The sequence below is a fragment of the Cnephaeus nilssonii genome (genome assembly GCF_951640355.1).
Source record: "Cnephaeus nilssonii genome assembly, chromosome: 16".
NCBI lineage: Eukaryota > Metazoa > Chordata > Mammalia > Chiroptera > Vespertilionidae > Cnephaeus > Cnephaeus nilssonii.
This window is the reverse complement of record NC_137087.1, coordinates 46,273,783-46,300,268: the sequence shown is the minus strand read 5'-3', so window position 1 is coordinate 46,300,268 and position 26,486 is coordinate 46,273,783. Positions and strand designations below refer to the sequence as shown.

The 26,486-nt window shown below is 54.4% G+C and overlaps 1 protein-coding gene across 2 annotated transcripts in view; it reads right to left on the bottom strand.

The window, feature by feature from the left end:
- Positions 1–26,486, bottom strand: part of NEURL1 (neuralized E3 ubiquitin protein ligase 1) — a 70,280-nt gene that overhangs the window by 14,263 nt on the left and 29,531 nt on the right. Inside the window, exons 1-3 of one of the 2 annotated variants that reach the window (XM_079793030.1) lie at positions 20,003–20,107; positions 7,704–7,945; positions 6,974–7,295 (exon numbers count right to left, since the gene is read on the bottom strand). In XM_079793030.1, the coding sequence (XP_079649156.1) occupies positions 6,974–7,295; positions 7,704–7,945; positions 20,003–20,036 (598 nt within the window). In that variant the 5' untranslated portion in view covers positions 20,037–20,107. Of the gene's footprint in view, positions 1–6,973; positions 7,296–7,703; positions 7,946–20,002; positions 20,108–26,486 lie in introns of those variants that run through there. The other variant, XM_079793029.1, reaches the window with a different exon arrangement.

The window sequence follows — 26,486 nt, the reverse complement described above, 5'->3', positions numbered from 1 at the left end:
ATTCACTTGTTAGTATTTGCTCAGGTTGAGATTGCCCACCGGCACTCAGGCAATTAACTTTTTGAACTTAAATGTGGGGCTTTATGGCAGTCCCGATGGACAGCCAAGACATAATCACTGCATGACATCGCCGACTGAAGACCAGGAGGAAGAAGCTACAAGTGGAGATTAGAGGAGAAAGAAGAGCAAGAAGGAGAAATCAGTGGGAGGTAGAGAGAGAGAGGAGAAGAGACAGGAAAAGGACTCCTTTGGCCTTGCTTGAAATATTGCAGGAGCTGAGAGATGCTGGGAAACAGCTAAAAACTGAATCCCTGGGGCGAGTGCCCAGCTCAACCATGTCGTCTCTCCCATCCCCTCCACCCCTTGGGGTCAGGAGCAGCTGCAGGCCGCCAGCAAGCTCCAAAATAACAATCCCACTGGTGTGTCCAGCTGCGCCAGGGCCCTGAAATAGATGAAACTTGAGATCCAGGAGCTGGTCAGAGCACCCTCTGAAGGAACAGCAAGGGTCAGCAAGGGTCACAGCAGGGTGAGCTGACATCAAGTCGGAGGTCAGGGAAGGGACCCCACTCCCAGCGCCGGCGGGGAGAACACCCTGAGACCAACCTCAGCCCAGGACTGAGCTCTGAGAGACAGCTCGGAAAAACCAGACAGGCAACCTATAACCCCAAGCAGTGGGATGGCCCCACATTTGGAAGCAACACGTTATGTAATCGGCGCCTGGGACACATGGCTGCCCACTCTGGAGGCTTTATGGTGGGGGGAGGGGCGGCACAGGCCATGGGAGAAGCTGCTAAGCTGCCCCCTCTCCTGTCCCCTTCTGCAGGAAGGCACTTGTTATTAGTCAGGCTTCAGCCTCTGCCTAATCGGGGCCTGGCGGTGGCTCTGCAGATCCCCAGGGCCGGGCGCAAACAACCAGGCCCTGCAAAGCGCAGGGAGGCCTCAGCCAGGGTGGCACTCAGGGCCCCCACTCACTGACCCACTGTGTGCCCAACCCTGGGCAGGGGTTAAGGAGAAAGGGAGAAGCCAAAACCTGGGCCCTGGAGATGGTGTGAAGCTTGGAGGCATGAAAATATTTGAATACCATTTCATTACAAAAAACGCTTAGTGTCTCGGGTTAGACAGGACCTTAAAGAAGGAGGAGGAGATCTATTTACCTCCGCCAAGTCCCCACCCAGCTTTGTTAGAATGCCCCTGGGGATAAGGTGCTCACCACCTCCCATCTCTGAACACCTATGACTCTGAGAAAACCTCTCCTTGCATGGATTCATATGTGTCCTTATAGCTACTCCTTGGGGCCCCCTTTAGAAGAAAACAGAGGCTTCTCTTCTTTAGGGTAAATATCCCTTCGTAAGATAATGCTCTCCGACTGAGGCTGAGGTCCCCGTCCTGTTTCAGAGTGAATCAGAGACAGCATCTTGGGGAAAAAACAAGATTTGGCCTGAGCCCTGAAGAACAAGAGGGTTTAGATGGACAGGCAGGAGTGACAAGTGCATTAGCGAACACCTGGAGAACCGTCTGAGCAAGACCAGTGAGGGGAGAGGGAGGGAGAGGAGAAGGGCCAGGCGGAGGGCACTAGGGCCAGCTCCCACCCAGAGACCCACCAGGCCTCCCACAGGGTGCCAGCCAGGGCAGGGCCTGGGCACTAGTGCAGGGGGCCCGGGGGCTGGGAGGCAGGCCAGGGGCTCCTTTGAAGCAGGGCCTGCCATCAGCCCCAGCCTTGTTTGTTTAGATTCTCACATCCGGAGTTCTGGATAATCTTTAACCACGGGTCAGCCTGCAGCCTCCAAGCCGGCTGGTGGGCATCTGCGGGCCCCTGTGTGGAAGGCGCTGCCAGCCCATTTACTGTCTCCATAAACATCCTTCTGCCGGTCTCCATCTGGCACGGGGCCGGGAAGGAGCCGGGAGGGCGGGTGCATGACTTGGATGGGTGAGGGGTTCTCCACCCCTCAGGGGATTACCCCGAAACCCACACCCGCCTCCACCCTCTCCATATAAACCCAGCAACAGGAAAGCTAGGAGAAAAACACACACTTCCTCAGGCTCATGGAGGGCAGGGCAGAATGTCCGAGTCACAGACTCTTCGATTTATAGAATCTTCAAGCCACAGAATCTTAAACATATTGTCAGAATCATCTGGTCTGGTGGTTCTCAAACTTTGTTTAGGCAGCGGAATCCTTTTGCCCAATGGAACCAAAGGCTCTGGCTGAAGTCTAAGAGGTCCCCTTCTTCCCTATTTGCAAAATGGACACAATAATCACTTCCTTTACAATATATACAGAGAAGATTCATGCTGTCTTCTTAAAGGGCACAATGCATGATGCAGAACTGCCAATACCACTTCGACCTACATGCGCTTCCAACGGTCAGGAGGAAGGAGGAGGTCAGGGAAGTCTCCCTGGTGGAGGGGAGGGTTTGGGGTTGGCCCTGAAATAACTGGCAGAATTTGGGGTGAGCAGAAAGAAAGTGCCTGGAAGAGTCTCTGAAGCAGAAGGAACAGCAAGTTCATTTCTGAATCAAGAAGGGTTGAAAGCTGTCAAAGAGGAAGAAATCGCGATCAGCATCCTCAGCTTTTCTCCCCATCCCAAGAGCTTGGCTCGGGCTTCTTAAACTAATATTTGCCTCTCAGCCCCTGGCAGCCACGGCTGAAGGTAAATATTGGTTTAGCCTGGGAAGCAGAAGCCCCAGATGGCAGTGTGGTCCTCAGCCAACTGGGGATAGCTCACACTCTTCGAGCCGCTAAGCTTAGGCACAGCCTGGGAGGGTGGGGGTGGGGGGACCTGACCCAGGGCCCATCTCTGGAGAGGCCCAGGTCTCTCCCCACCATCCCAGGGAGTGGCCCTCAGAAAGCTTATCCTGAGAGTCTCTGTACATCTCTCTCCTCAGTAGGCAGGTGGGATCGTTTTCCAAGACCAGGAAGCTGGGCAGACGTTGGAAAGAAGCAGAATGCCATTCGGCCTTGGGAGCCCCCACCCAATGCCCTCCTGGGCTCAGCCGCTGCCATTTTGCTGTGGCAATAAATCTTACATTGACCTTGTGCCCAGATCAGCCTGGGAGATCTGAAGTCCAGGCCCGGCCTGGCTTCTGACTGGCTGGGAGAATTTGGGCCGGCCCCTTCCCATCTCTGGGCCACATTTCCTCTTACTGAAAAACTTGATAGCACAAAAGCTGCTGAAAATTTTCTACTTTCATGGACCCCGCACCCCGCCCCGCCACCTGTGCACACCCCTTCTCCATAGTCACCCACTACCTTTCCGCTTCACCCCCTCCCCTGAAGGATCTGCTCCCTGAATGACTGCTAATTCCCTACCTCTGTGCCTAGGCACACCCCTCCTGTCTGGCCTAAATTGTTCCTCCTCGACCAGTCCATTCTTTTCACCTCGTTTGGTTCCTGACTTGAAACTCATCTCCTACAGGAAGTTCTTCTGGATTGTTCCCCAGTTGCACCCCTCCACCCCCACCCCAGTTTTACTCTTCAGCCACACTTAATTGCAGGATTGGGTTTAGGACACCTCAGAACAGTTATATGGTGTGCCCCCCAATGTAAACACTCTTCAAGGAGAGGGATTTCCAACTTGTGTCCCCCCGACTCCTGCACAGTGCCCCGGGTGCAGTGGTCACAGAGGGGAGCTCGGGAGGACCCGTAAGCGGATCTTGGCTCACCAGCTTTCTGCCAAGAAATATGGCTGCTCTTCCTGAGCCAACATTTCTGAGAGGAGCAGGGAGAGTCTGAAAACCTGGGATAGGAGCTTATCTCTCCGAGTACTAATCACCCCATAAAACTTGTGTTTATTTAGTTGCTGGCAGGCCCTTCTTCCTGGAGGTAGGAAGCTGTTATTCTTGGAGATACCAGCCAGACTTGGGCCAGGGCGCCCCCAGGGAAGAGGGTGATCTGCATAACGGGAGCCCAGAAGGCCTGAAGCAGGCTGGGGCCCTGGCGGGTGCACCCAGGGAGCCCTGTTCTAGTTAGGGCTGGGGAGGTGGGGACGGGACACCTGCCTGGAGGTGTCCATCAGGGAAGGCACCATCCCTGCCTCCGCTCTGTCAGGGGAGACGGCCAATCTGTCCATGGCCTAACTTTCAAGCCTACTATGTGCCAGGTACCCCAGGGTGTCTCTGGTCTGAGGAGCAGACACTGGCCAGGTGAGGTTTGAAGAGTTTTTGCCAGAGATTCCGGAAAAAGTCAGGAGGGGAAGGGGCAGGCTGAGCAGGAAATCTCTAAAGATAAGACACTGGTTTGGGGGACAATCACCTCAGGAAAGACAGACCCATCTTCAGAGCCACCAATATAGAGCAATGTCTTCAAAGGAGAGAGGGCAACCCGGAGGAGCTGGAGGGGGCTGGCTGGAGGGAGGGAGGCTCAGGAGGACACAGGGGCAGGGAAGTGGCAGCAAGAAGAGAGGGGGGCCGGGGAAGTAGGGAGAAGAGGGGGGAGGAGAGGGAGGAACTACCTAAGGCAGCGGGCAGACCCAGAGGGCAGGGGAGCTGAAGGAGGGCATAGAGCAGCACGCCCACCACCGGAGAATTCTTGGATGGATCTCTTTTTTAAAAATCCATTTAGGAAGAACAAAATGAAGAGACATTTTAATCCGTTAATTGAGTTTAGGGGGCCATAATCAGTGTTTGAAAATGCCCAGGGATTATGGTGATTTACAGCTGGGACAGGAATCAGCTGGGGCCTCAGCTTTATCGGGTGTACAGAGAGGAGCCTGCCGGGAAATCCAAATGAAACCGAAAATGCTGCATGCAAACCCATTTATAGTCAAAGACGGGGAATGGGGCTGGGCCAGGTCGGACGTCTGGGCTCTGCCCCAGGGTGGGACCCTTCAGATTATTCTCCTGGCCCCTCCCTCAGCCCCTGAGGTTTGGAAGCCCCATCTCGCCTGGCATGTTCCCACTCCCCTCACGCTCCCCACCACCACCTTCCTGGAACTCGGAAACCCAGGCTAAGCCTCCTCTTCCAAGAAGCCTTCCTGGACTCCATCCTCCCTCACTGACCTCAGCCTCCTCTGACTATCTGCCTCCCTTCATGCTTAAACCCACTGGAGGGTAAAGGGAAAGGCACTGCTTTTGGCATCAGAACACCCAGTTCAGGTCCCAGCTCTGCCACATCCCTACACGGGCAAACCACGTCTTGCCTGGGCCTCAGTTCACTCCCAGTCAAATGAGGATAAAAACCACCCCGTCCAAGCCGGCTGCTAAGAGGTTAAATGAGGTAACTGGAGGGGGACCATCTTGGCAAATGGAAGGAATCCTATGACCACACCATTTAACGATGTGCTGTGTTCTCTTAGATTATGCCCTGATGGTGCCTGGAGTCTTTGCTTTGTCTTGCCTGATTTCCAGTGCGTCTGGGGCTGTGAGCACGCTGGGTCTACCTCAGCAATGCCCCACACCCTTACCTCCATCTAACAAGTCATCCATCCATCCCAGTCCTCTCCCCTACCCACCCTGTAAATACTCCCCAGCATTCTCCACCCATTGGCACAAGATTCCTCTCTGGAGAGGAAGCTGGCTGGTGGAGACATGGGTTCCTCCCTCACAGCCCTCCCCGTCTTGTTTGGGAATAAATGTATGGATGGACCCAGGCTCAGCCAATAACGCCTCAGCACTTAGAGAAGTGCAGGTGCCAAGCGGTGGGACACAAGGAACCGAGAAGAGAATCCCACCCGGGAGGCTTCAGGGAGGAGGTGGCTTACGAGCTGGGCCTTGAGGCCCGAACGGGATTTTGATCCTTGGGGGACTGTGAAGAAGGGCATCCTTTGCTTAGGGAAAAGCCAGAATGTTGTCCCCTCTTCCTTTCCCCTCCTTTCCCCCAACGAGACTGTGACTTTCTCAAAACCTGAGACATTCTCCTGTCTCCCACCATGGGGCCAGGCCCTGGGCGAAGGCATAGTCTCCCCAACCACTGTACACATGAGAAGACTGAGGCTCAAACTGAAGTGTCCAGGATAGAGGGCAAATGCGAGCTCTGGGACCCCAGTGCCTTGAAGTGTGGGGCCCCGAGGATACCACAGCGGCAGGAGGGTGTTCATTAAGTACTGGCCCAGGTGAGTGGAGGTGACGGACAGTCATTGGGTGACGACACTGTCAGCTGCTTCCATCACAGCTCTTTGAGCCTTCAAAAGAACCCTGGAACCGTTACTATTACCCCCACTTCGGGGATGAGAAAACTGAGGTCTCGAAGCACTAGCTATACTAATAGGGTGAGGCCAGGGTCCAACCGGGTAAGTCTGACTCCAGCCTCTCTGTCGCTGGCAGGTAGGAGCCTGGCAGGCTCACCATTTCACAGAAGGAACGGAAGGCACATTAGCCTCGGGCAGCCGGGCTGAGACCGTCCCTCCCCCCATGTGAATGTAGAAACACTTTCATTGAGCTGAAAACCAGAAAGTTCCCAAACTATTCATTAAAAAAAAACAGCCCCCTTGTTTTGGGAACTCAACCAACAAAGGCTTCTGATGATTGCTTGTTTCTCTGTTTTCACATTCACAGTCTCCCCCCACCACCTGTCTTTTCTACTTAAATAAAGGTGTTTTGCAAACAGCAGCTTTACTGCTTCCAGGCTCTGAAGTCAGGAAGGAAAAAAAAAAGACAAAAAGCTTTTCAACCACCATGACAGTTTGCTCTTCAGGGATGGGAGAAGGGCAGACCAGGTGTTGGCTGAGCACTGACTTGGTACCCAGGACCTGGTACCCAGGACTGTGCCGGGCACTTGACTCACAGCCTCTAGAACTGAATTCAATCTTCCCATCAACCCATTTTACAGATGAGGCAGCTGAAGCTCATGCAGGCTCCTCCTGGAGAGGCGATGAGTGGGCTGATTTGTACCCGGGGTCTATGTGTGCTAGCATAGCGGGGCGAGAGGGATCCTGGACCAGGGACCCAGGAGCAGCCAGAAGAGTGTTAGCTCCCCTTCAAATCACAGCTCCTGGAGGTGTGCCCTGCGCCTAAGGGGCCAAAGAGAGCGGGCACTCACCAAGCAGCTGGACACCCCGCGTGAGGCCGTAGACGTCCACCAGGGCCCAGAGCGGGTCTGCCGTGCGGACCCCATTGAGGAAGAGCATGGCAGCCGAGTCGTTGATGCGGTAAAACACACGGCCCTTCTTGTCCACCCAGAAGGCGATGATGTTGCCCTCGTTGGCAAACTCCTCGGGCAGCGCCTTGGCCCAGAAGCCGCTCTGGGAGACCAGGTCGGGGCAGGCGTACTTGGGCAGCGAGTCAGGGTGGATGCGGGAGGGGTCCTTGCTCGTGAAGCCCAGGCGCAGCGCCCCACTCCAGCAGCACTGCTTCTTGGTGATCTGGACGGCAGGGGGGTGGCCTCAGACAGCCCGCAGCCCAGCCCAGCCTCTCCCCCACTTCAGCGAGCCCACGAGGAAGGGAGCTGCCCCTCTCTGCAGACCACCCCCATGGAGAGTCGCCCTGCCCAGCTTGCCCACCATTTGGGCTCCTTTCCCTCCCCAGTGGCCCCCATGGCCACTCCCTCCTCCCCTTCCTTCTTAGCCATGCGGGGAAGGTTGAGAAAGGAGTACCGACGAGGGAACAGAATAAGGAGGGACAAGGAAGAGCAACAGTGGCAGCAGAGAGGAAAGAGAAGGTGCAGGGTGTAGTAATGGCCATAACAGAAGGCAGTAATGGGGGGGTGGAGGGGAGATAAAGCTCAGAGGCCCAGGGGAAGCAGTGACAGAGAGCGGGGAGGGAAGCCCCACCTTCAGCCTGACTTGCTCGTAGATGAGGACCGGGCGGTTACTGAAGGTGATGGCGTTGCAGAAGCTGGCCTGCCTCTTGACAGCCTTGTGGCTGAGGTCCATGAGGATCTGGGAGCCCTTGGTGTGTGGGTGGAAGAGCAGCGGCGTGGCCAGGAGCACCCCGCCGGGCAGCACCGGCGGGCAGTGCTTCTGCTTATGGTGGCATCGGTGAGAGGTGACAGGGAAGGGACCCCCGATGGAGTCTGCAAAATAAATAAATAAATAAAAGCCACGGTATCAGAGAACTTGGCGATCCAAGAGCTAGACTAGGGTCCCCTAGGGAAGGGCAGATGGGTAGGAAGTCACCCACTGCCCAGTATTTCTACCATCAGGGCAATCCACCACCTCTGCCACCATTTGCCACCATCCTTCTCCTGCTCCCATCTACTGCTATTTCCCACTTCACCATCTACCACCATTTATTACCCACCATCATCTACCCTCATCCTTCACCCATCACCTCCCACCACCATCATCTACCCTCACATCCTTCACCCATCACTTCCAACCACCACCATCATGACCAAGAAAAACTACCATCTACTGTTTCTCTCTAGTATTTCCCACCATCTATCTTCTACATCAACCTTTATGACAAATCAGCATTTACTACCAACATCCACCACCATACAGTCACTCACTACCACCAACATTTATTTTTTCCAACAAATATTCACTATGTATCTGCTGAACACCGAGCCCTGTCCGAGGCACTGGAGATATAGGCATGAAACACCTAAGGATCCTCTCCTCAAGAAGCCAACGTCCCAGGAAGGGAGATAAGACCTGGACAGAAATCACAATACAAATGGTAGGCAGTGATACGTGCCAAAGGACACACAGGCAGGTCACTTCTCAGAGAGACATCCTGGAGGAGAGGAAAAGGGGAGGAGGAGGAGAAGGCAATGGAGCCGGACCGACAAGGCTGAGCTATAGTGACCAGGTGACCATGGGGCTGCCATTGGAGACCAGGAAGGTGGGTGGGGCAAGCTTTGCAGCCCCAGGACCACACCCATCTCTGCCTTCTTTTGGGACCACTTCCCTCCACCCCAGGCTGCCTTCCTACTTCACCCAGGCTTCCTAAAGGAACTCAGATCTGCCCCAAGAACCCCTGGCCAGGGAGGTACAGCTCTTTCTTCTACAGGCAGCTCCACCACAGCCCAAAGTGGGATCGAGTATGGGACAGGACTTGGTCCAGGAAAGGTGCTTTACCACCGTGTGAGGTGCTTTACAAACATGTGAGGCGCTTTATAAACAGGAGACAAGGCAGAGAGAGGAAAGAACACAGGACAAGGTGTCAGATGACTGGTCTGTGACTACTGGTGGCGTGACGATGGGAAGTCACTTCCCCTCTCTGGCACAATGGGTGGCCTCTACCCTGTGGCTCTAAGACATGTATCAGCAGCACTGACATTATTAATGCACAGTCTTGGGGGTGGGAGGGTGTTCATTTCTTCCCCAAGATCTGGCACCACCCATCAAGAAGGGCAGCCCCCTCCCACCCCATCATCTTGAGGAGAGACATGGAGGAGGGGGAGATGGAGGCGGGGAAGTAGAAAGCCACAAAATATGACAGAGGCCTGGGATGTTTTTCAGTCCCTCCGAGGCAGGCATTTAAAAATGCAGAAAGCTCGGTCAGCATCAGGCCTGCCCAGAAAGCCTGCCGCTCCCTAAAGGGGAGGAGGGGTGACCCGGAAGGAGAGGAAGACAGGGAGGGAAGAGAGCAGGAGGGAGGGCTCCCAGACTGCACTCCAGGACGTGTTTGCATCCCTTGGCATCCCTTTGCATTTTTGCTTCCTCCTTCCCAGAGGGCCCAGACACCAGTGCCCACTGTCCTGGGCCAACTGGACATCCGATGAGTCAGCCTCCACGCCTCCCTGGTAGCAGTGTCCTGAAGGCCAGGCCCGTGAGGTGAGGGTGGCACAAGGAGCTGCCCTGCTTTTACCAAGGAGACAAGACTGGAATTGTCAAACAGTGCTCAAGGACTTTGAAAGCCATCAAGCGGTGAGGGCTGGAATTGCTCGGAGGAGACCCAGACAGTCTGGGAAGGCTACCTGGAAGAGGCTAAGTGGCCCCTGGACAGAACAGAGCAGGGGAGATCATTCCAGGGAGGGGGACAGTTGGGGTGAAGGACAAAGGGAGGGTGGCACTGGCTACAGGTGCTCTTGCCTGGAAGTGATACTCGTTGGGCATATACCAGCCTCAGGCACAACTTGACTCTTTTTGAAAATGTTTCTCTTGACTTTTAGAGAGAGAGGAAAGGAGAGGGAGAGAGAAGATAGAAACATCAATGAGAGAGAAACATCAACATTGATCAGCTGCTTCCTGCACAATCCCCGCTGGGAACTGAGCCCACAACCTAGGCATGTGCCCTGACTGGGAATCGAGCTGGCGACCTCCTGGAGCATAGGTCAACAACTCAACCACTGAGCCACACCGGCTGGGCCAGCTTGACTCTTGATTTTTTAAAAAATACCTCTGGTAAAAGGTAACATTACGCATTGTTTAGGGATATACACATATACAGAAATGAAAGCATAAAGGAAAAAATACCTGCTGAGTGAATGGATAGCAAATTGTGGTACATCTATACAATGGAATACCACTCAGCAGTAAAAATGGAATGAACTATGGACAGCAACATGGATAAATTTCAAAATAACTATGCTGAGTAAAATAAGCCAGTTTCAAAAAAAAGTGCGTATATAACCCATGGAGCAACTGCAGGCCCTCAGATCCCTTCAAACTGCTTCCTCTTCTTCCCACCCATCCCACTTGGGGTCCTGGGGCCCTCAATAAAGGTATTGAGGTGCTGAGCAAATATAGTGGAGACACCCAAGGTCCAGAGACCCGGGCCCTGGAAGGATCATTCCCAGGCCTCCCTTCCACAGGGAGATTGTGGGGTGGGCCAGAGCCCAGCCTCCCTGGCTGACAGCAGAACAGGTGGAGAAGGGGACAGGGGAGCCCTGGTCCCCGGAGGCACAACGTGCACCCAGACCTGTGGTCTCAAATGCACGCTCATGAGTGCGCACACACACACACACCTGTGAGCACATGAAGGCATGAAGGTAATCCAGACCCTAGAAGACAGAGAAGGGAGAGAAACGTATCTTTTCCCTTATCCCTTCGACCAGAAATCTCACCTTTCTGTCTGTACTGTGCACACATGCCTGGACTCATGTACACATGGACATACAGAACACTGCACATAAAACACACGCCCATCACACATGGACCTGCCTCCAAACCCATCTAATAACAATGGCAGCAATTTCTCTTTGAACAAGAGCCAACTCCACCATGTGTAGAAACGTAAGTGCTGCCCTGCACACCTCCAGGGGGCACCAATCTCATGGATTACCACAGGAATGGTGCCCTCACAGATGTGCAACATGGCAGCCCTGACCCGGGGATCACCACCTCCCCACCCCCTGTTTCTGTTCTGTCCCCCCCTCTCCATCTCAGCTGGCATTATGATCTGGGGGGAGGAAGGAGATAGAGCAAAATGAGAATTAACCTTGAGAACAGCTCGATGCCAAGGACCAGCTAGGGGCAGGGCTTCTTTCCTAACCCATCCAAATAGCTGCCCTCCCTGCACTGAGACATACACTATGACCCCTTCAGGTCCCTAGGCTATGGGTGAGTGAGCTGCGATTCAGACTGGTTGACCAAGTTGTTTGAGGTCACAGAGCAATTACGTGGAAGAGCTGAGACTTGCACCCTGGTCTTCCAATGCCGTGGCCAGAGTCCTTTACCATACTCAGCATCTAGTGCTGGTGCTCATTGTTCCAAGTCCAAGATGGCAGGCAGAGCGGGGAAAGGCTGTTGGAGGAAGTACTGGCCAGTCCCAGCAGAGGGAGCAGCCTGGGCCTGTGTGCTAGGCAACTGCTCCCCTGGGGGCCACTGGTCCTGGGTGGAGCCCAGTGTTGCCCTCTGGCTCCCAGCAGAGTTCCCAGCAAGCCCCACCTTACTGACAGGTTTACAAGCTTCTAGGGATCCACCATGGGGGCACCCCCCACAGGCGAGGCTGCTGCTGACACAATGGAAACTCCCCTCCGTCCCCTCCCCGGCCCATTCCTCCTGGGCATTTATGAGCTGCCATGTACAAGCCGGGTCAGCCCTCCAGGTGACCCTCAACCAGCTCAAGGCCTCATTCCTGCCTTTCAGTAGGGACCCAGGGGAGATGCCCAGACACAGCGTAGCCTCCAGAGTGACCTCCCCACTGCCCCCGCCAAGCTCTGCCCCAGAACCATCCCCGCAGAACCCTGGACAGGCTGAGCTGGGCTGCCAAGGACAGGGAGGGAGCAATACTATGGCCATGACCAAACTCTATGTGGCTTAACAGGCAACGTCTTCATCTCCCCCAATGCCACTCGGACACAGGTCCTCAGAAGAGACGTTACCATGGTCACCCAGCCAAAGTAAAGAGCCCGGACTGGAACCTGAACCTGCTGCCTCCAAACCCAGAAGCTCCGTCACTAACTGTGAGATCTCCGAGAGCCTCACTTTTCTCATCTGTGAAATGGGGGTCACAGCAGACCTTCTTCATGGGATTTTTGTGAAGATTAAATGAGATGATGTATGTAAAATGAACCCCAGTAAGTGGCTGCTATAATAATAAGTTATATATAATAATAGTTATTAATTACAATTACTATATAATAATAATTATTGCTATTGACATTCATCTGTGCTCTCCCACCTCCACACCTTTGCTCACGCCATTCCCCTATCCCCCATATCTTTTCCCTGCCCCACCTCTCCAAATCCCACCCATCCTTCAAGCCCAGCTGAATCCCCCTGCGTTCAGGATCGCCTTGTTCTGAACCCATGGCCCTGCATTCCGGTGCTGGCATGACCATCCGCATCCCTTAGGAGAGAGGCTTGTCTCACTCTCTGGACAGTGGGGCGGAGCAACCCTGGCCATGCCACAGACTTGCTTTGGGCAAGTCACTTTACCTCTCTGGACCTGATGTCTTTCTCTTTAAAACGGGGTCATCATAGCTGTCCTGCCCACTTCTCCAAGTTGTTGTGAGGACCCGGTGAGTTCACAGAAGCAAAAGGATTTTACAAACTTCAACACTTGATGCCAACATAAGGTCTTATTTTTTTTCATATAAAAGCAACAACCACCACCAGAGGAAATGATCAGCTCACTTCTGTCCAGGCACTTCTGTTTCATCTTATCCCAAATGTCCTCATCCCAGACTGGCAGGTGGTCCTGACCGGGACTAGCTTATATGGAAAGACTGTGGGAGACAGTGTAAGGGGGGGAGAGCAGGAGGGGCGAGGCCTTGGAGAAGAGAAAGGATTGTAAAACGGCAGATGTGAACTTCTCTGGGTTCCTTCCAGGGGCCCACTTCCCTCACCTGTTTCTTGCCTCTAGGCCTGGCCCAAGCCCACTTCTCTGCTGGGAACTTTTCCTTCCTCCTCCTCACCCATATATTCTCTCTCCCATCCTTCAGGCCTTGATGGTAAGCCCACTTCCTCCCAGAAGTCTCTCTGGCCCCAGGCTAGGTTAGGGACCCTGCATGGACCTCCAGGGACTTCATACACCCCTAACAAAGCATCCAGCATCTCAGCAACCTTTCTCAACCCGGACTCCTCCACAGGACTGAGCCCAAATGTCCCAAGGCATCCCATGTATGCAATGCACTGACTTGTCTTCTCCAGCCCAGAATGGTTCCGGCTACCTGCCATCCATAGGACAGCTGAGAAAGAGCCACTCAGATCACCTTCAGTGCGGCTTTCTGGCTAGAAACGCCTTCGGGGTCGTTTGTGTGTCTCCCGAGTGGACTGCGGGCCTCCTGAGGACAGAGGCCATTGTCTTTTTCTTTTTCTTTTTTTGCTAATCCTCTCCCAACAATATTTTTCCATTGATTTTTAGAGAGTGGGAGGGAAGGGGACCGACACAGAGAAAGAAACATAGATGTGAGAGAGACGAATAGATTGGTTGCCTCCCACAAGTGCCCTGAGCCAGGGATGGAGCCTGCAGCCGAGGTATGTGCCCTGTTACATTCCCTTGACTGGAATTGAACCCGTGACCCTTCAGTCTGTGGGTTGACGCTCTATCCACTGAGCAAACCAGCTAAGGTGAAACCATTGTCTTTTCCCTGCTGTTTCCCCAGTGTGTAGCTCAAAGCACACTCATAGCAGGTGCTCAATGAAAGCTATTGAGTGAATTGCCGCTGTCCAATTCTTCAATCTACTGATCAACTGACAAATGTCCAAGGAGCACCCACTTTGTACCTCTCCCTTTTTGGTGTCCTGTGGAGAAATTAAAGAAAGAGAGGATTCCAGGACAGCTTCCTTCGCTGCCTAGCACCAAGACCCCCACTCTACATGCCTGGCAACAGCCCTGCCGGCTCAGGAACCTTCAATAGCTCCCCACTTGCCTGTGGAAAAAAGGGGAAAAGGAAGGCTATGAGGGTTGATTTTTTTCTTGCATATCAGATGCTGTACCAGATGCCTGTCGTGTACAACCTTGCCTCACCCTCCCAGGCCCTGAAAGGCAGGTATCTGTGGGAAGCACCTCGAAGACAGCCCCAATGATCCCCACATTCACCACCTGGCAGTCATGCCCTTCCTGTTGTCATCCCCTTCCCTTGAGTGTGAAGTGGATCTAGCAACCAGCTTCTAACAAACTGAATACAGTTGAAGTCATGGGCATCGCTCCTAAGCCTGGGTTATAAAATGCCTTTGGTCTCCATCTTGGTTACTCTCTCTTGCCTCTCCAGGGTTGCTCCCCCTGGGGAAACGAGTTGCCACATAGTAAGGTAGCCCTGAGAAGAAGCCCACATGGGGAAGGACTGAGGACTGCCAGTAGCTACGTAAGTAAGCTTGGATATGGACGCCTCCAGGCAAGCCTTCAGATGAGATCACAGCCCAGTCCAACAATGTGACTGCAACCTGACAAGACAGGAAGATGCAGGCACCTATCTAAACTGTGTCAGATTCCTGACCTTAGGAGATATGAGATCATTAAATGTTATTTTAAGCCACTAACTTTTGGGGTGATTTGTTATGCCGCAATAGATATATTATGCAGCAATACAGCATCCATTAGTCCCATTTTATAGATAAGAAAACAGGCTCTGACACTGGACTGAGGACTGAAAAGTCCCGGGTTTGATTCCAGTCAAGGGCACATGCTTGGGTTGCGGGCTCAATCCCCAGTAGGGGGTGAGCAGGAGGCAGCTGATCAATGATACTCTCTTATCATTGATGTTTCTCTCTCTCTCTCCCTCTCCCTTCCTCTCTGAAATCAATAAAAATATATTTTAAAAAGAAAGAAAACAGGCTCTGAAAGATAATAACCTGCCCAGGGTCACACAGCTAGACAGTGGTGGGTTGGCTCTGAACTCATGTCTGGCCAGCATGCTCAATGCCCTCCCCCCTCCATGACCACTGAACCCTAGTCAGTTGCTGCATGACCTCTGAACCTCCATGCATATACCTCTGTTGTTTAGGGGTAAGGGCCATCTAAACACCTCATCCTCTCTCCCAGATGCCCGGCTATGTCTACAGCAGGTCCTGCTGTTCCCTGGGAAACTAAATAAATCCATGATGACAAGGTGGGTGAAGGAGAGTGGCAGGGGATAGGCAGGATCATTACCCTCATAGCCAAGTTAATCTCCACACTGAGCCTCCTGCTCTCACTCACTCCACGACATCCCAATCTCTGACATTTCCAGCAGCCAGATGTGCCTCCCAATACCCTAGTTGCTAGGAGGGAACCAACCCTCCTCCTCCCACTGTCCCATCCACCTCAAGATTCCAGAAGGGGATTCTAGTTGAGATCTATTCCGGGTTCAGCTCCTTGTCCCAGTCTTCCCAGCTCCTCCCCAAAGCCCCCAGGCCAGCCTGAGAGAATGAGAGGGAGCACAGCTCAGTCACATAAATCCACACACCACACAGACATCTTCCTTCGTTCCCCTTACACAAATCCACACTCGCTCATGTGTACACACGTGCATACACACATAGCCAGTGTGTGTGCCTAATGGCAGACACAAGCACCCAGGGAGCCTTCTGTCCTGGGGACCGCCCCGCCCCGACCCCTCCCCCGCCCCCCAGGGCTAGAGAGGCAGAAGATGTGATCTTGGTCCTTGGAGGCAGCCAGGCGTGTGTGGTGTCCACACTCGCAAGCACACACAAGCCTGGAGAAGCCTCCGTGGAAACTCACAAAAGCACATCCATTTCCTGAATGACTGGTTGCTGTGTACCAGGTGTCCTGCCCCTATGCGAATTAGCTCACTTAATCCTTTCTACAACCCTTTGGGGTAAACCTTATCATCTCCAATGTGGGTCAGACAAAGAAACTGACCCAAAGTCACATGGCCAGTAAGAGAGGAATGTGATTCCAACTCTCACCAAGAACACCAACTCACCTTCCTCTTCCTCTCCAACCTTGCCTGGTCTCGGGTCTCATCTTCTGAAGTGTCCCTGACGCTCCATCTCATCTGCCTCCCCTGGCCACCTGCAGCTCCCACTGCCATGTGGTCCACAGGCCCAGGGCCTGTACCCCACACTCTGCCCCTGACACAATGACCAAGCAGCTGCTGGTGCCCACTGTGTGCCAGGCACTGGCTGGGTTAAGATAATACAGAGATGGCCCAGCCGGCGTGGCTCAGTGGTTGAGCGTCAACCTTCGAACCAGGAGGTCACAATTCAATTCCCGGTCAGGGCACAGGCCCGGGTTGCAGACTCAATACCCGGTGTGGGGCACGCAGGAGGCAGCTGATCAGTGACTCTCATCAGTGATGTTTCTCTCTCTCTCTCCCTCTCTATTCCTCTCTGAAATAAATAAATAATACATATATTTTTTTATTTGTTAAAAAGATAAATAAGAGATAAAGATAATACAGAAATGGATCAGCCTGACCGCTGCCTTCCTGGAGCCGTAAGCACAAGTGGGGTGTGGTGCGCGTGTGTACATATGGTCACAGACACACCTGCCGGGCTCACCCTGGCCCTGAAGCCTCCAGAGCTGCTGCCAGGAGACGGGCGGCTCCCTCAGTGCTAATCCCACGTCTCATAAATCCATCTGAGGCCCTCTCCCCTGCTGCCTGTTGGAGAATTAAGGAACCAAGGAGAAGTGGGGAGTCAGCTGCGGAAGGGACAAGGCCTGGCTTCCCCTCTGAGCTGCCAGCCATTTCCTTCTAGGTCACAGCAGCCGCCTCTGTGACAGGCTAGCGTGGGAACCAATCGCCCAGGTCCCTGCACCCCCACATCTAGAGTCTGTTAGTCCAGAGACCAACCTAAGGGTGACATGTATGTCTGGGTACATTTGTGGGTGTCATCCACTCATCACACCAACCCCACAGCAATGGGTCACTTCCTTCCCCTGGGGGGAGCGCTGAAGGGGGTACAGAAGGAAGGGGGATGGGGAAGAAGAGGGGAGGAGGGGGGAGGGCTCCCGGTATTGCAGCTGCCTCCCTCTGTGCTCTTCCTACCCCAGCCCACCCTGCCCTCACGATGCGGGAGCAGCTCTGGGAATCTGCCCAGTGAAAGAGATCAAGCATGTAAGTGCCAAAACCATTTTCCAAATGGGAATTAATTTCTCCCATGGGGCCCCTGCCAGGCTGGTCCCAGAGGAGCTGACTCCTCACCAGTAGCCCCACCACACACACACACACACACACACACACACACACACACACACACAAGACTCAGGCAGAAATACGGTCATCTACAGAATAAGGACATATCACAGGCACATAGTCCCACCAATGTGGCTGCTCACACATGAAAATGCAGATACGACAACACTCTATCCCTAAATATTATACAAATAAATACCCATCACGTGGGCACACATATACAGAGGCCTAGCACACAGATACATAATCTGCAGCCACTAGAAACACAGACTGCCAAGACACGTCCACAACCTCCCACACACGAACAGTAAGGGGTCACCTCCCCCTCACCTCTCACTGTAACCCAGCAATCCAAAATCTTCAGCTTGAAGCAAACCCAAACCCCCGAGGTTCCCATAAAACACAATCAGAAACTATATCGCCACGTCCTCGGCAGGCAGGCTGCAGGCCGAGAGCACCCCAGGAAGGAACAAACCCCCTGCACCTCCCACTTTCCCCAACTCACCTCCCAGAAGGAAGGAAGCGAAACCAGAGCCCCTGGGATGGCCCGTGCACAGGTATGGGTACACGCGGACATGGGTGAGGACATGTGAGGACGTGCATGCAGGGGTTTTGCTCAGGGGTAGTGTGGGTACAGGCAAACACCCCCTCTCCACATCCCTACTGCTGTCTCCTACTCGTGTTGATGGCAGGCTGAGGCAGGGGCCAGCGCCAGCTTATCAGGGACCCAGCCTAAGGACAGTGGTCCTGGCAAGGGGGTGGAGACCAAAGCAGATGGGACATTTGATTAGCGCTCGCCAAGGGCCACCCAGCCTGGCTGCCCGACTCCTAGAGTTCTCGGCACACCCAAGCTCTCCTCCTGTCCCCAGGCGGAGAGGAAGGGGCACGACCCTGGCCTCAGAATGCTTTTCTAAGCCCTTTAGATTTTCCGCATGTTAAGTCCTTACATCATGTCATGCAGTCCTCACGGTACTCCTCTGAGGAGGGTACTCTCAGCCTCACTGACAGATGAGAGAACTGAGGCTCCGGGGAAACACTTGCCTTCACTGTACCATGGCTATCTACTCCAACGCAAGGGCTCTTGACGGCCATGTGCCGTCCGGGGGTGGTGGTGGTGGTGGTGAGGTCTTGGGGTCCTCACTCCCCTCTGAAGCCTGTGCTCCCAGGCAGCTGGAGGACAGTGTGCTGTGTCCTAATCCGCTCTGAGGGCCTCTCTGTCCTTTCCAGGCCACGGGCTTGCCCAAGTCTGACTTCAGTGGAAAATGCCAGTCTGCCTCAGACCTTCTGCCAACAGGCCCCGCTGGGCCAGTGGGCGCTGAGAGGCACCCCCGCCCCACAGACAGGCAGGGCCAGGCCCAGGTCAGCCCAGTCCGAGGCTCAGGCCAGGGCCCCGGCCACGGGCATTGGCCCTGGCTGGCTCCGGATTATGTGTCTTGCAGAGCCTTCCATCTGTCACTTAGCCCTCTAGGCCCAGGACAAAATTCATTTCCTTTTAGGAGAGCCAATGATTTGCTTTTCCCATGTCTCCTTCCCTGACTTTCTCTTTTTAATTAGAAATTACTCTCTCAAAAGTCCAGAGCCTGGGAGGGGAAGCCACTTGGTCACCAGTCCTGGCCACGGCTGCCTACTCCTTCTTCCTTCTGGGCCTTTGCGGGTTGCTCGGTGACCACTGGACTCAGCAGGTGGAGGCTGCCCCATCCCCTAATGCCCTGTCTGAGGGGAGGAGGGCCTAGAGGGAGTGTGGCAGGATTCCCCAAGGTCAGCCCTCACTGTCCTGGCACCAGCCAGTTTTACAGGAACCCCGGCTCCGGTGTCCCAATGATGACAAAACAGTCCCTGCGAAGGCCTCCCCTCCTGGGTCTGGTGCCACATCGGCCCGTTACTCCCCAGGTCATAGCACCTGAGCCAGGCGGATGAGGGGACAGGAGTTGGGGCAAGCAGGAGCCCTGTGAACAGGGAGCCAACGGGCACTCCTCCCGTCCACCCCTTCACCTGCTTGCTGGTCTTTTCTGTCTGACCGTGGACATGAACCCCAGGGGTCAGAAGTTCACTGACCTCCCCAGCAGAGCACACACTTAGAGAACTGAGGTCAGGCAACATGGGGAGCTGTCACTTGCACACTCATGTGCTTAGGCACCAGCGGGCACAGGTACACACCCACAGACACCTCTAATGCACACTTATGAGCAAAGGCACGCATGTACACTCATGCACACTTGTGTGTGCCCACACATCGCTCCACAGCCACACCATGGAACTCAGCACTGACCTCCAGGGCCCGCATCCCAGGGCCCACAAACAAGTCCCCCCAGGTGTCAAACGGTGCTTTGCCCCAGTCCTGAGAAAGGCGGGTACGGACACCCAGTACCTCACATCCCACTGGGGGCTTGTCAGCACCCTGGGGCGATCAGAGGACAAGGAGACTTTGTGGGGAGACTCAGCTGCTTGACTTTCCACCAGTTACCTGGGAAAGCCCCCCTCTTCCTGCTCTTCCCAGCCTCCCTTGCTTTCCTCCAACCCAGTTCCTGCCACCCAAAGGAGTCCCCACAGGAGAGAAGAGGCAGGGGGATGGCTATGCGTCAAGCTCCAGAGCCTCTCAGACCAGGTGGTCCCCAGCCTGGGGGTGGGCAGACCCCCAGGCATCAGCTGGGGCCTTACCGTGGAGGGTGCTCCGGGTGATCTGTCCCCCCATCACGGGCAGCGGGCAGCACGGCCACCTCCGCTTGGCTGGCCGGCCTCGTCACCAAGCTGCCCTGGCTGCCTGTGCCTCTCCTTCTGCCACCTCTCCTCCCCTACAGTTGACGGCAGGCATGGCAGGGCTGAGCCTGCCCCTCCCGTGCCCCCAGGAGCTCCCTCCCGCACACAGCGCCTGCGAGGCCAGCCACACAGGCACATACACCCCTGTGAGCTTCCCCCTCCTCCCAGCGCTGGTACAGGCAACAGGATCTGTCATGTTTATTTACATAAGGAGGAGGAGACTGGAGGCTTCCTGAAATAGCCAGCTCCAGAAAGCGCTGGAGATGCCCCAGCCTGAGCGCGCACACACACATGCACACTCCCCATCACACACATCATACACACACACACGCACACGCACTTCCCATCACACACACATGTATGCACACACATGCACACTCCCCATCACACGTCACCTTGCACACATCCACACACACATGCACACTCCCCATTACACACCTCACCACACACACACGCACGTATGCACACACATGCACATTCCCCATCACACACCTCATTACACACACATGTATGTATGCACATGCACACTCCACATCACACATCTCATCTCACACGCACACATGCACATACGCACGCACACACATGCACACTCTCCATCACACATCTCATCTCTCACACACACACATGCACATTCCCCAATCCACACTTCATCACACACACACAACCTCACCTTTTTCCAAGGCCTTCAGCCATTCACATGTCATGATGTACCTACTACACACAGACATTAGGTGAGGCAATGATATCATGATGAGCAAAACAGAAATGGGGCTTACAATCTGGCTAGTGGAGCTTGATAACAAAAATCTGCCCACTTCTATCTTCTCCCAGGCTCTGTTACAACTGCTTTAGGAGTATTAACTCCTGTGGTCCCCATGGGCTGAATGATGAGGTCAGTATTATTGTTATTATCAATAGGTACCATTATTATTATTATCTTAAAGACAAAAACACCAAGATAAAGACGTGACCTACCTAGAAGGTGGCAGTCAGGCACCAGAATCCGCACTTTTACCCCCACAGCCAACTGTTGCTTTGATCATAAGCATACACAAACACACACCAACATATACAGACCACACTACCCATCTACACCATGACACATGAATACACACAGATACAGGCTCAAAGCACTCGCAAGCATTCACGATTGTGCACACTTAGCCACCTACTGCCCACCAGACACACACACACCCGACACATCCACACCTCACAATGAACACACCCCACACATGCACATCCCCTCAGATCCTGCAGTCTCTGGAGAAATCCTGAGCTGCAGAACTCGGAGCCAGGGAAGGGTGCAGACTGAAAGGGCGGAGGGCAGTGGGAAGGCAGGCCCCTCTGCCTCTAGGCAGGCCTACTGGGAGCCCAAGGCACCACCAAAAGGGTAGCCACGGTGCACTGTGCGCTCACTGGGCACCAGGCACTGCGTGCACGCTCTGATTTACCACGCCGGCAGCAGAGAATGCTGCTCCACCCATTTTACAGAAAAGAAACTCAGAAAGTCAGGAGAGGCTCAGGAACGTGCCTGAGGTCTACCCAGCAGGTCAGAGGCAGGACCCAAGCCTGCATAAGGAGGAGGAGACTGGGACAATATCACAGTCACAGGCTCTCTGCAGGACAGGGGCTTCTCCCAGGAAAGCACAACAGCTCCTCTTCCCAGGCCCTGGCCAGCCCCCAGCCTCTGTCCTCGGGGTTAGGAATCTGGATTCCAAGGGAAAGTACGGGTGGGCAGAGCGGGGAGAGCTAGGAAGGAGCCGTGGGAAAGATGGGGGCTGCCCCTTATCAGATGGAACTCAGAGGCCTGGACACTGTGCTGGGCCTTGAGCCCTCCGCGTAGGACCCTGCTGCTGCCCAGGCCTGGTCTAGGGGAGAAGAGGGGAGGGGAGTGGGAAGGGGGAGGGGAGAGGAGGAGATGATCTAGGGTCATCAGCCAGAGGGCTGGGCAGACCCTGGGTGGGAGTGTCCACAAGCCCCACCCCCCAGACCAGAGGCGTGCCTCTCACGTCCTGGGAAGAGCCAGGACACACAAGGCTTCCCCTTTCTCCAGTCACATGCTGGCTCATGACTGCTCACAGTCACATGTACATGCACACCCATGCTCCATGACACACATGCCCTCTTCCTCTGGGGGAGGGAGATTAAGTCAGAGTCTGACCAAGAGGAAACAACGCGAACTCCTTTTGTGCAGTAAATAAGCACAATAACAGCAAACACCAGACCCCACTATGTGCAGGCAGTTCTAAGCACCTTACACATATTAACGTGTCCAATCCTCACGGCAACCCTAAGAGATAGGTTACATCTTTATGCCCATTCTATAGATGAGGAAACAGGTAAAAGAGGCTGCTCTGGAGGCTGTTCCTGCAGCAACACAGTCAACCCCCCTGACTTTCGATGCGCCTGGCTGGGCCCTTCCCCACCATCTCCTCCAATGGCCTGCCTGGTCTTCCCAAGGCCCAGCACTGGTAACACCTCTTCCAGGAAGCCTCCCCAGAGCCCCAGGTAGAGAGAAAAGCGCCCCTCCTTGGAGCTTGTCTCTCCTCGGAGCCCAAGCTATGCCTCTCCCAACCTCTCATCCTACTGCACCCTAGCGGTGGCACTGTCTGTCTGCCTTGGCTTCTCCTGGGTACATCTCAACAATTCAAGTTGACCAACATTTCCTGAGCACCTACCATGCGCCGAACACTAAGCTACACACTGGGGAGGCAATGGTGATCAACAAGAGACAGACCCTGGCTCTTGCGGACTTAGAGTCCTGATGGAATAGACATTTATCAAGTAGAATATCATCACAATCCTAGGAAAGGGGTCTGAAACAAAGGAGCAAGGTTCCAGGGGGCTCGGGGTAGGCTTTCCTGAGCATCGGTGGTGAAGGAGAAGCAGGCATGTGCGTGGCCCTGCAGGTCGGTTGAGGAAAGAATACTCCAGGCAGTGAGCACACCACCGGCAAAGGCCCCGTGACTGCAGTGAGCCCCACACCTCCGAGAAGCAAGGCTGGAACGGCTGCAACAGGGAGCGCAGGAAGGAGGATCCTGGGGAAATGTTCTGACGGCCCGCCAAGGTGGGCTGGAGACACCCCAGTTGGGCCTCCAAGAGCGGGTTGAAGAACCTGGCCTTTTTTTCTGAGAGTAATAGGGAACCCCGGACAGGTTTCGGCACGAAGGCAACAAGAGCAGACTGCACTTCTAAAAGGTCACCATGCCTTCTGGTGTGCAGAATGCATGGGAGGAGGCAAAGGCAGCAGGGGAGAAAGAAGTGGCCCCCAGCAGGGTCGGGTCTGTACTGACTTGCCCACGCTCTCCCCGGGCCTAGTGTCATGCCTGCACAGAGCAGGTGCTCAGAAAATACCTCACCGATGGAACTGATAGCACGGAAATTTCCAGAAACAGGACTAGAGGGAAGTAACCAAGCAGGAATGGGGGCAGGGTGAGGCCTCAGCAAACGCAGTCCTCAGGTGGGGGCACCCTCACTCTGGCCACATGAGTGAGAATGGAGTAGAGGATTGGACGCAGCCCGGGAAGCCCCTGGGCCTTCACCCCACCACTGTCTGCAGGGGTTTACCCGCAGGCTTCCTTAGGTCCTGTTTTCCACAAGCCACTTCCCCCAATTTAAATAGGAAGTGGCAGTGTTCTGTGTCTGAGGGGTCCCCATCCCCTCCACAGAGCAGTATCCAGGCCTCTACAGAGGATGTGGCAGCCAGCACTGCACCCCTTCTCTGTTTTTATTGAGGCACCACATAAAATTTCATTTGGCCAAAGAATTCCGTTACTAAAAGGGGTGAGAGCACCACTGACGTACGTCATTCATTCATTCGTTCATTCAGCATTCACTGAGTGCCAACTCGGGCCCTACTGGTGAGCAAGACCCAACTTCCACCCTTCAGAAGCCAAGCAGGAGCCACGCTGAGATGCCTGTGGCACTGGTTGAATCATTTCAGTGTTCTGTTCTTTGGAAAAGGAGAATGAAAGGATAGGAAAGGGGATGTGATAGGATGGAAACAATGTGAAAGAGGAATAAGGAAGTCTCAATAAGGAAGTCTACAGCAGAAGCTGTAAATGACTGAACACTTAAGTGTGCACCAGGCACGTTGCCTAGGTATTTCACACACTAATCTCACCTAATCCCACGACATCCCTGCAGGATTATAATCATCCCCATCCTGCGGGCTACAGAACTGGGGCTCAGAGAGGTTACAATGAAGGCAAGACCAGCCAGAGTTCAATCCCAGACCTGTCTGACATTAAAACTCACAATCTAGACAGAAAAGGTCAAAGGGCAGGGGACTTCTTGCTTGGGGAAGAGAAGACAAGGGGATGATGGGCCTTCCTTTTAGGGAATCAGAAGGGTTCTATGTAAAGGCAGAGCCTAGCAGTTTTCCAAGGGACAGAAGGTGACACCCCAGAATGGAGCTTAAATGAAAGCAGGGGAGGCTGTGGCCAGGCATAAGACTACACTTCCTGTCCACGAAGAGGTGGCCCATCCTGGAAATCTTGCAGAAAGTAGACTGTCCTTGAGCTGGGCGGGGACTGTAATACCCCAAAGCCTAACAAGCAGAAAGCAGGCTGTGCCCCTGGGGAGCATTTGGTCTCAGGCTTCAGAAAGAAACCCTCCCTTTCTGGCTAGCCCCCCAGCTGCATCTGCTCTCTGGCCCCATCCAGGGAACCTCTGCCCCCTTGGCTCCCTGAACCCATTCAGCTTCCAAGACCCTCCCACGGCCAAGGCCCTCCTCTTCTTCCTGCCATCTCCCGTCTCCCAACCCCTCTCCTTCTTGAGGACCATCTTGGTCTCCGTGGTGGGGTGTTCAGCTCAACTCTGTCCTCATCAAGTCCTTTCTCATCCGTGTCCCCCAAGGCCCAGCACCTTCGGCCCCAGGATGAGCCTACCCTCTTAGAACTTAGCCTAGAGCAGGCCCAGCCACTGCAGAACAGAACCCAAAACAAGTTCACTAGACAACAGAAACCACTGGATTCAGAGACTCCAAGATCTCTGAGGGAAATGAGCCGCAAGAGAGCACTGGGTCCAGCCACTGCCTTCAGGCAGCCAAGAAGTAATATCTGTACCCATTTTACAGATATAACAAAGGAGGCCTAGTAATTGTAGACTTTCCCGTGGTTGCATTATGGGTAGAGGATAAGAAGGACCTCAATTTAATGACTTCAGAGCATCGGAAGGCATGGAAGATAAGACTGGACAAGGAGAGGGGATAACTTCTCTTTATAGGTGGGCAGAAGGGACTGGTATCTGGAGCAGTCCATACAGGCGGGCAGAAAGGGAGGCAGCCCTGCTGGGCAGGAGCTGGGAGAGGGCTCCTGGCTGTTGTCATGTCTTTTTCATCAAGAACAAGGGCTAATTTGATTGAGCTGGTGAGTCACCTGGCATATGGGCCTAAGGCTGACATGCCAGGGCCATCCTCCCTGCCCTATTAGACTGGCATTGGAGAATGGAGAGCAGGGAGCCCACCCCTCCCAAGCTTCCTCTCATGCCAGAACCAGGATAAGCATGGAGACTGCTGCCCAGAGTCTGAAAGAGAGAAAGAGCTGTGCATGGAGATGAGGACAAAGACACAGAAACAGAGCATGCGCTGCATGCCAGGGAAACTGGAGCCTGGGAGCCCATAGGGCGTCCACTAGGGCTGGGACAGGTGCCCCAGCAATGACAGCTGCCAGCCGCCTGGGATGATGGGAACACAACAGGTGCAGAGGCGGGGGCGGAGACCGAAAGGGAATCCGAGAAAACAGCCCGGAGTTGGGCACCCCTCCCAGGCTGTGGGCCCAGTGCCAAGCAGCCCTTTCTCAGACCCTCTAAGTCTAAGACACAAACACACCTACTCCTGCTCCCCAGGTCTGGGCCTCAGGGCCATCCTGGACGGTCTGGACTGCACAGGGGTCACTATCCACGCCAGGCAGAAAGGACAGGACAAGGAAGAAACCAGGTTTCAATTCCGAGGACAGAGTGCGCCAGATGGAGCCCACACCCACAGAGCCCCCAGCTGGAAGCAAACATTTGCCTGTGATAAGATCTATGCCTCCGGCCAAGAAGGGCGGATGGAGGTGCCCACCCCATCCTCATGCAGCTTGGGAGCTCTGGTCTTGAGGTCAGACAGGCGAGCTCTACTGTCACATGACTGGGCAAGCTACTGAGCTTCTCTGAGGCCCAGGGCTTGGCTCCACAAGAATAGTAATCCAGAGACCCAGAGAACTCGGGAATCCAGGTAGAACCCCGAGGAGCTAAGATCCCTGCCCCAACCTCAGAGAGGAGTGACTTAGGGTCCAGGATATGAGTATAGCACCAAGTATCAGTGCTGCACCAAGGAGAAGGAAGGGAGGGCCAGCTTTACGAGATAATGACCATCTCAGCGTCTTGCCAGCACCATCTGCTC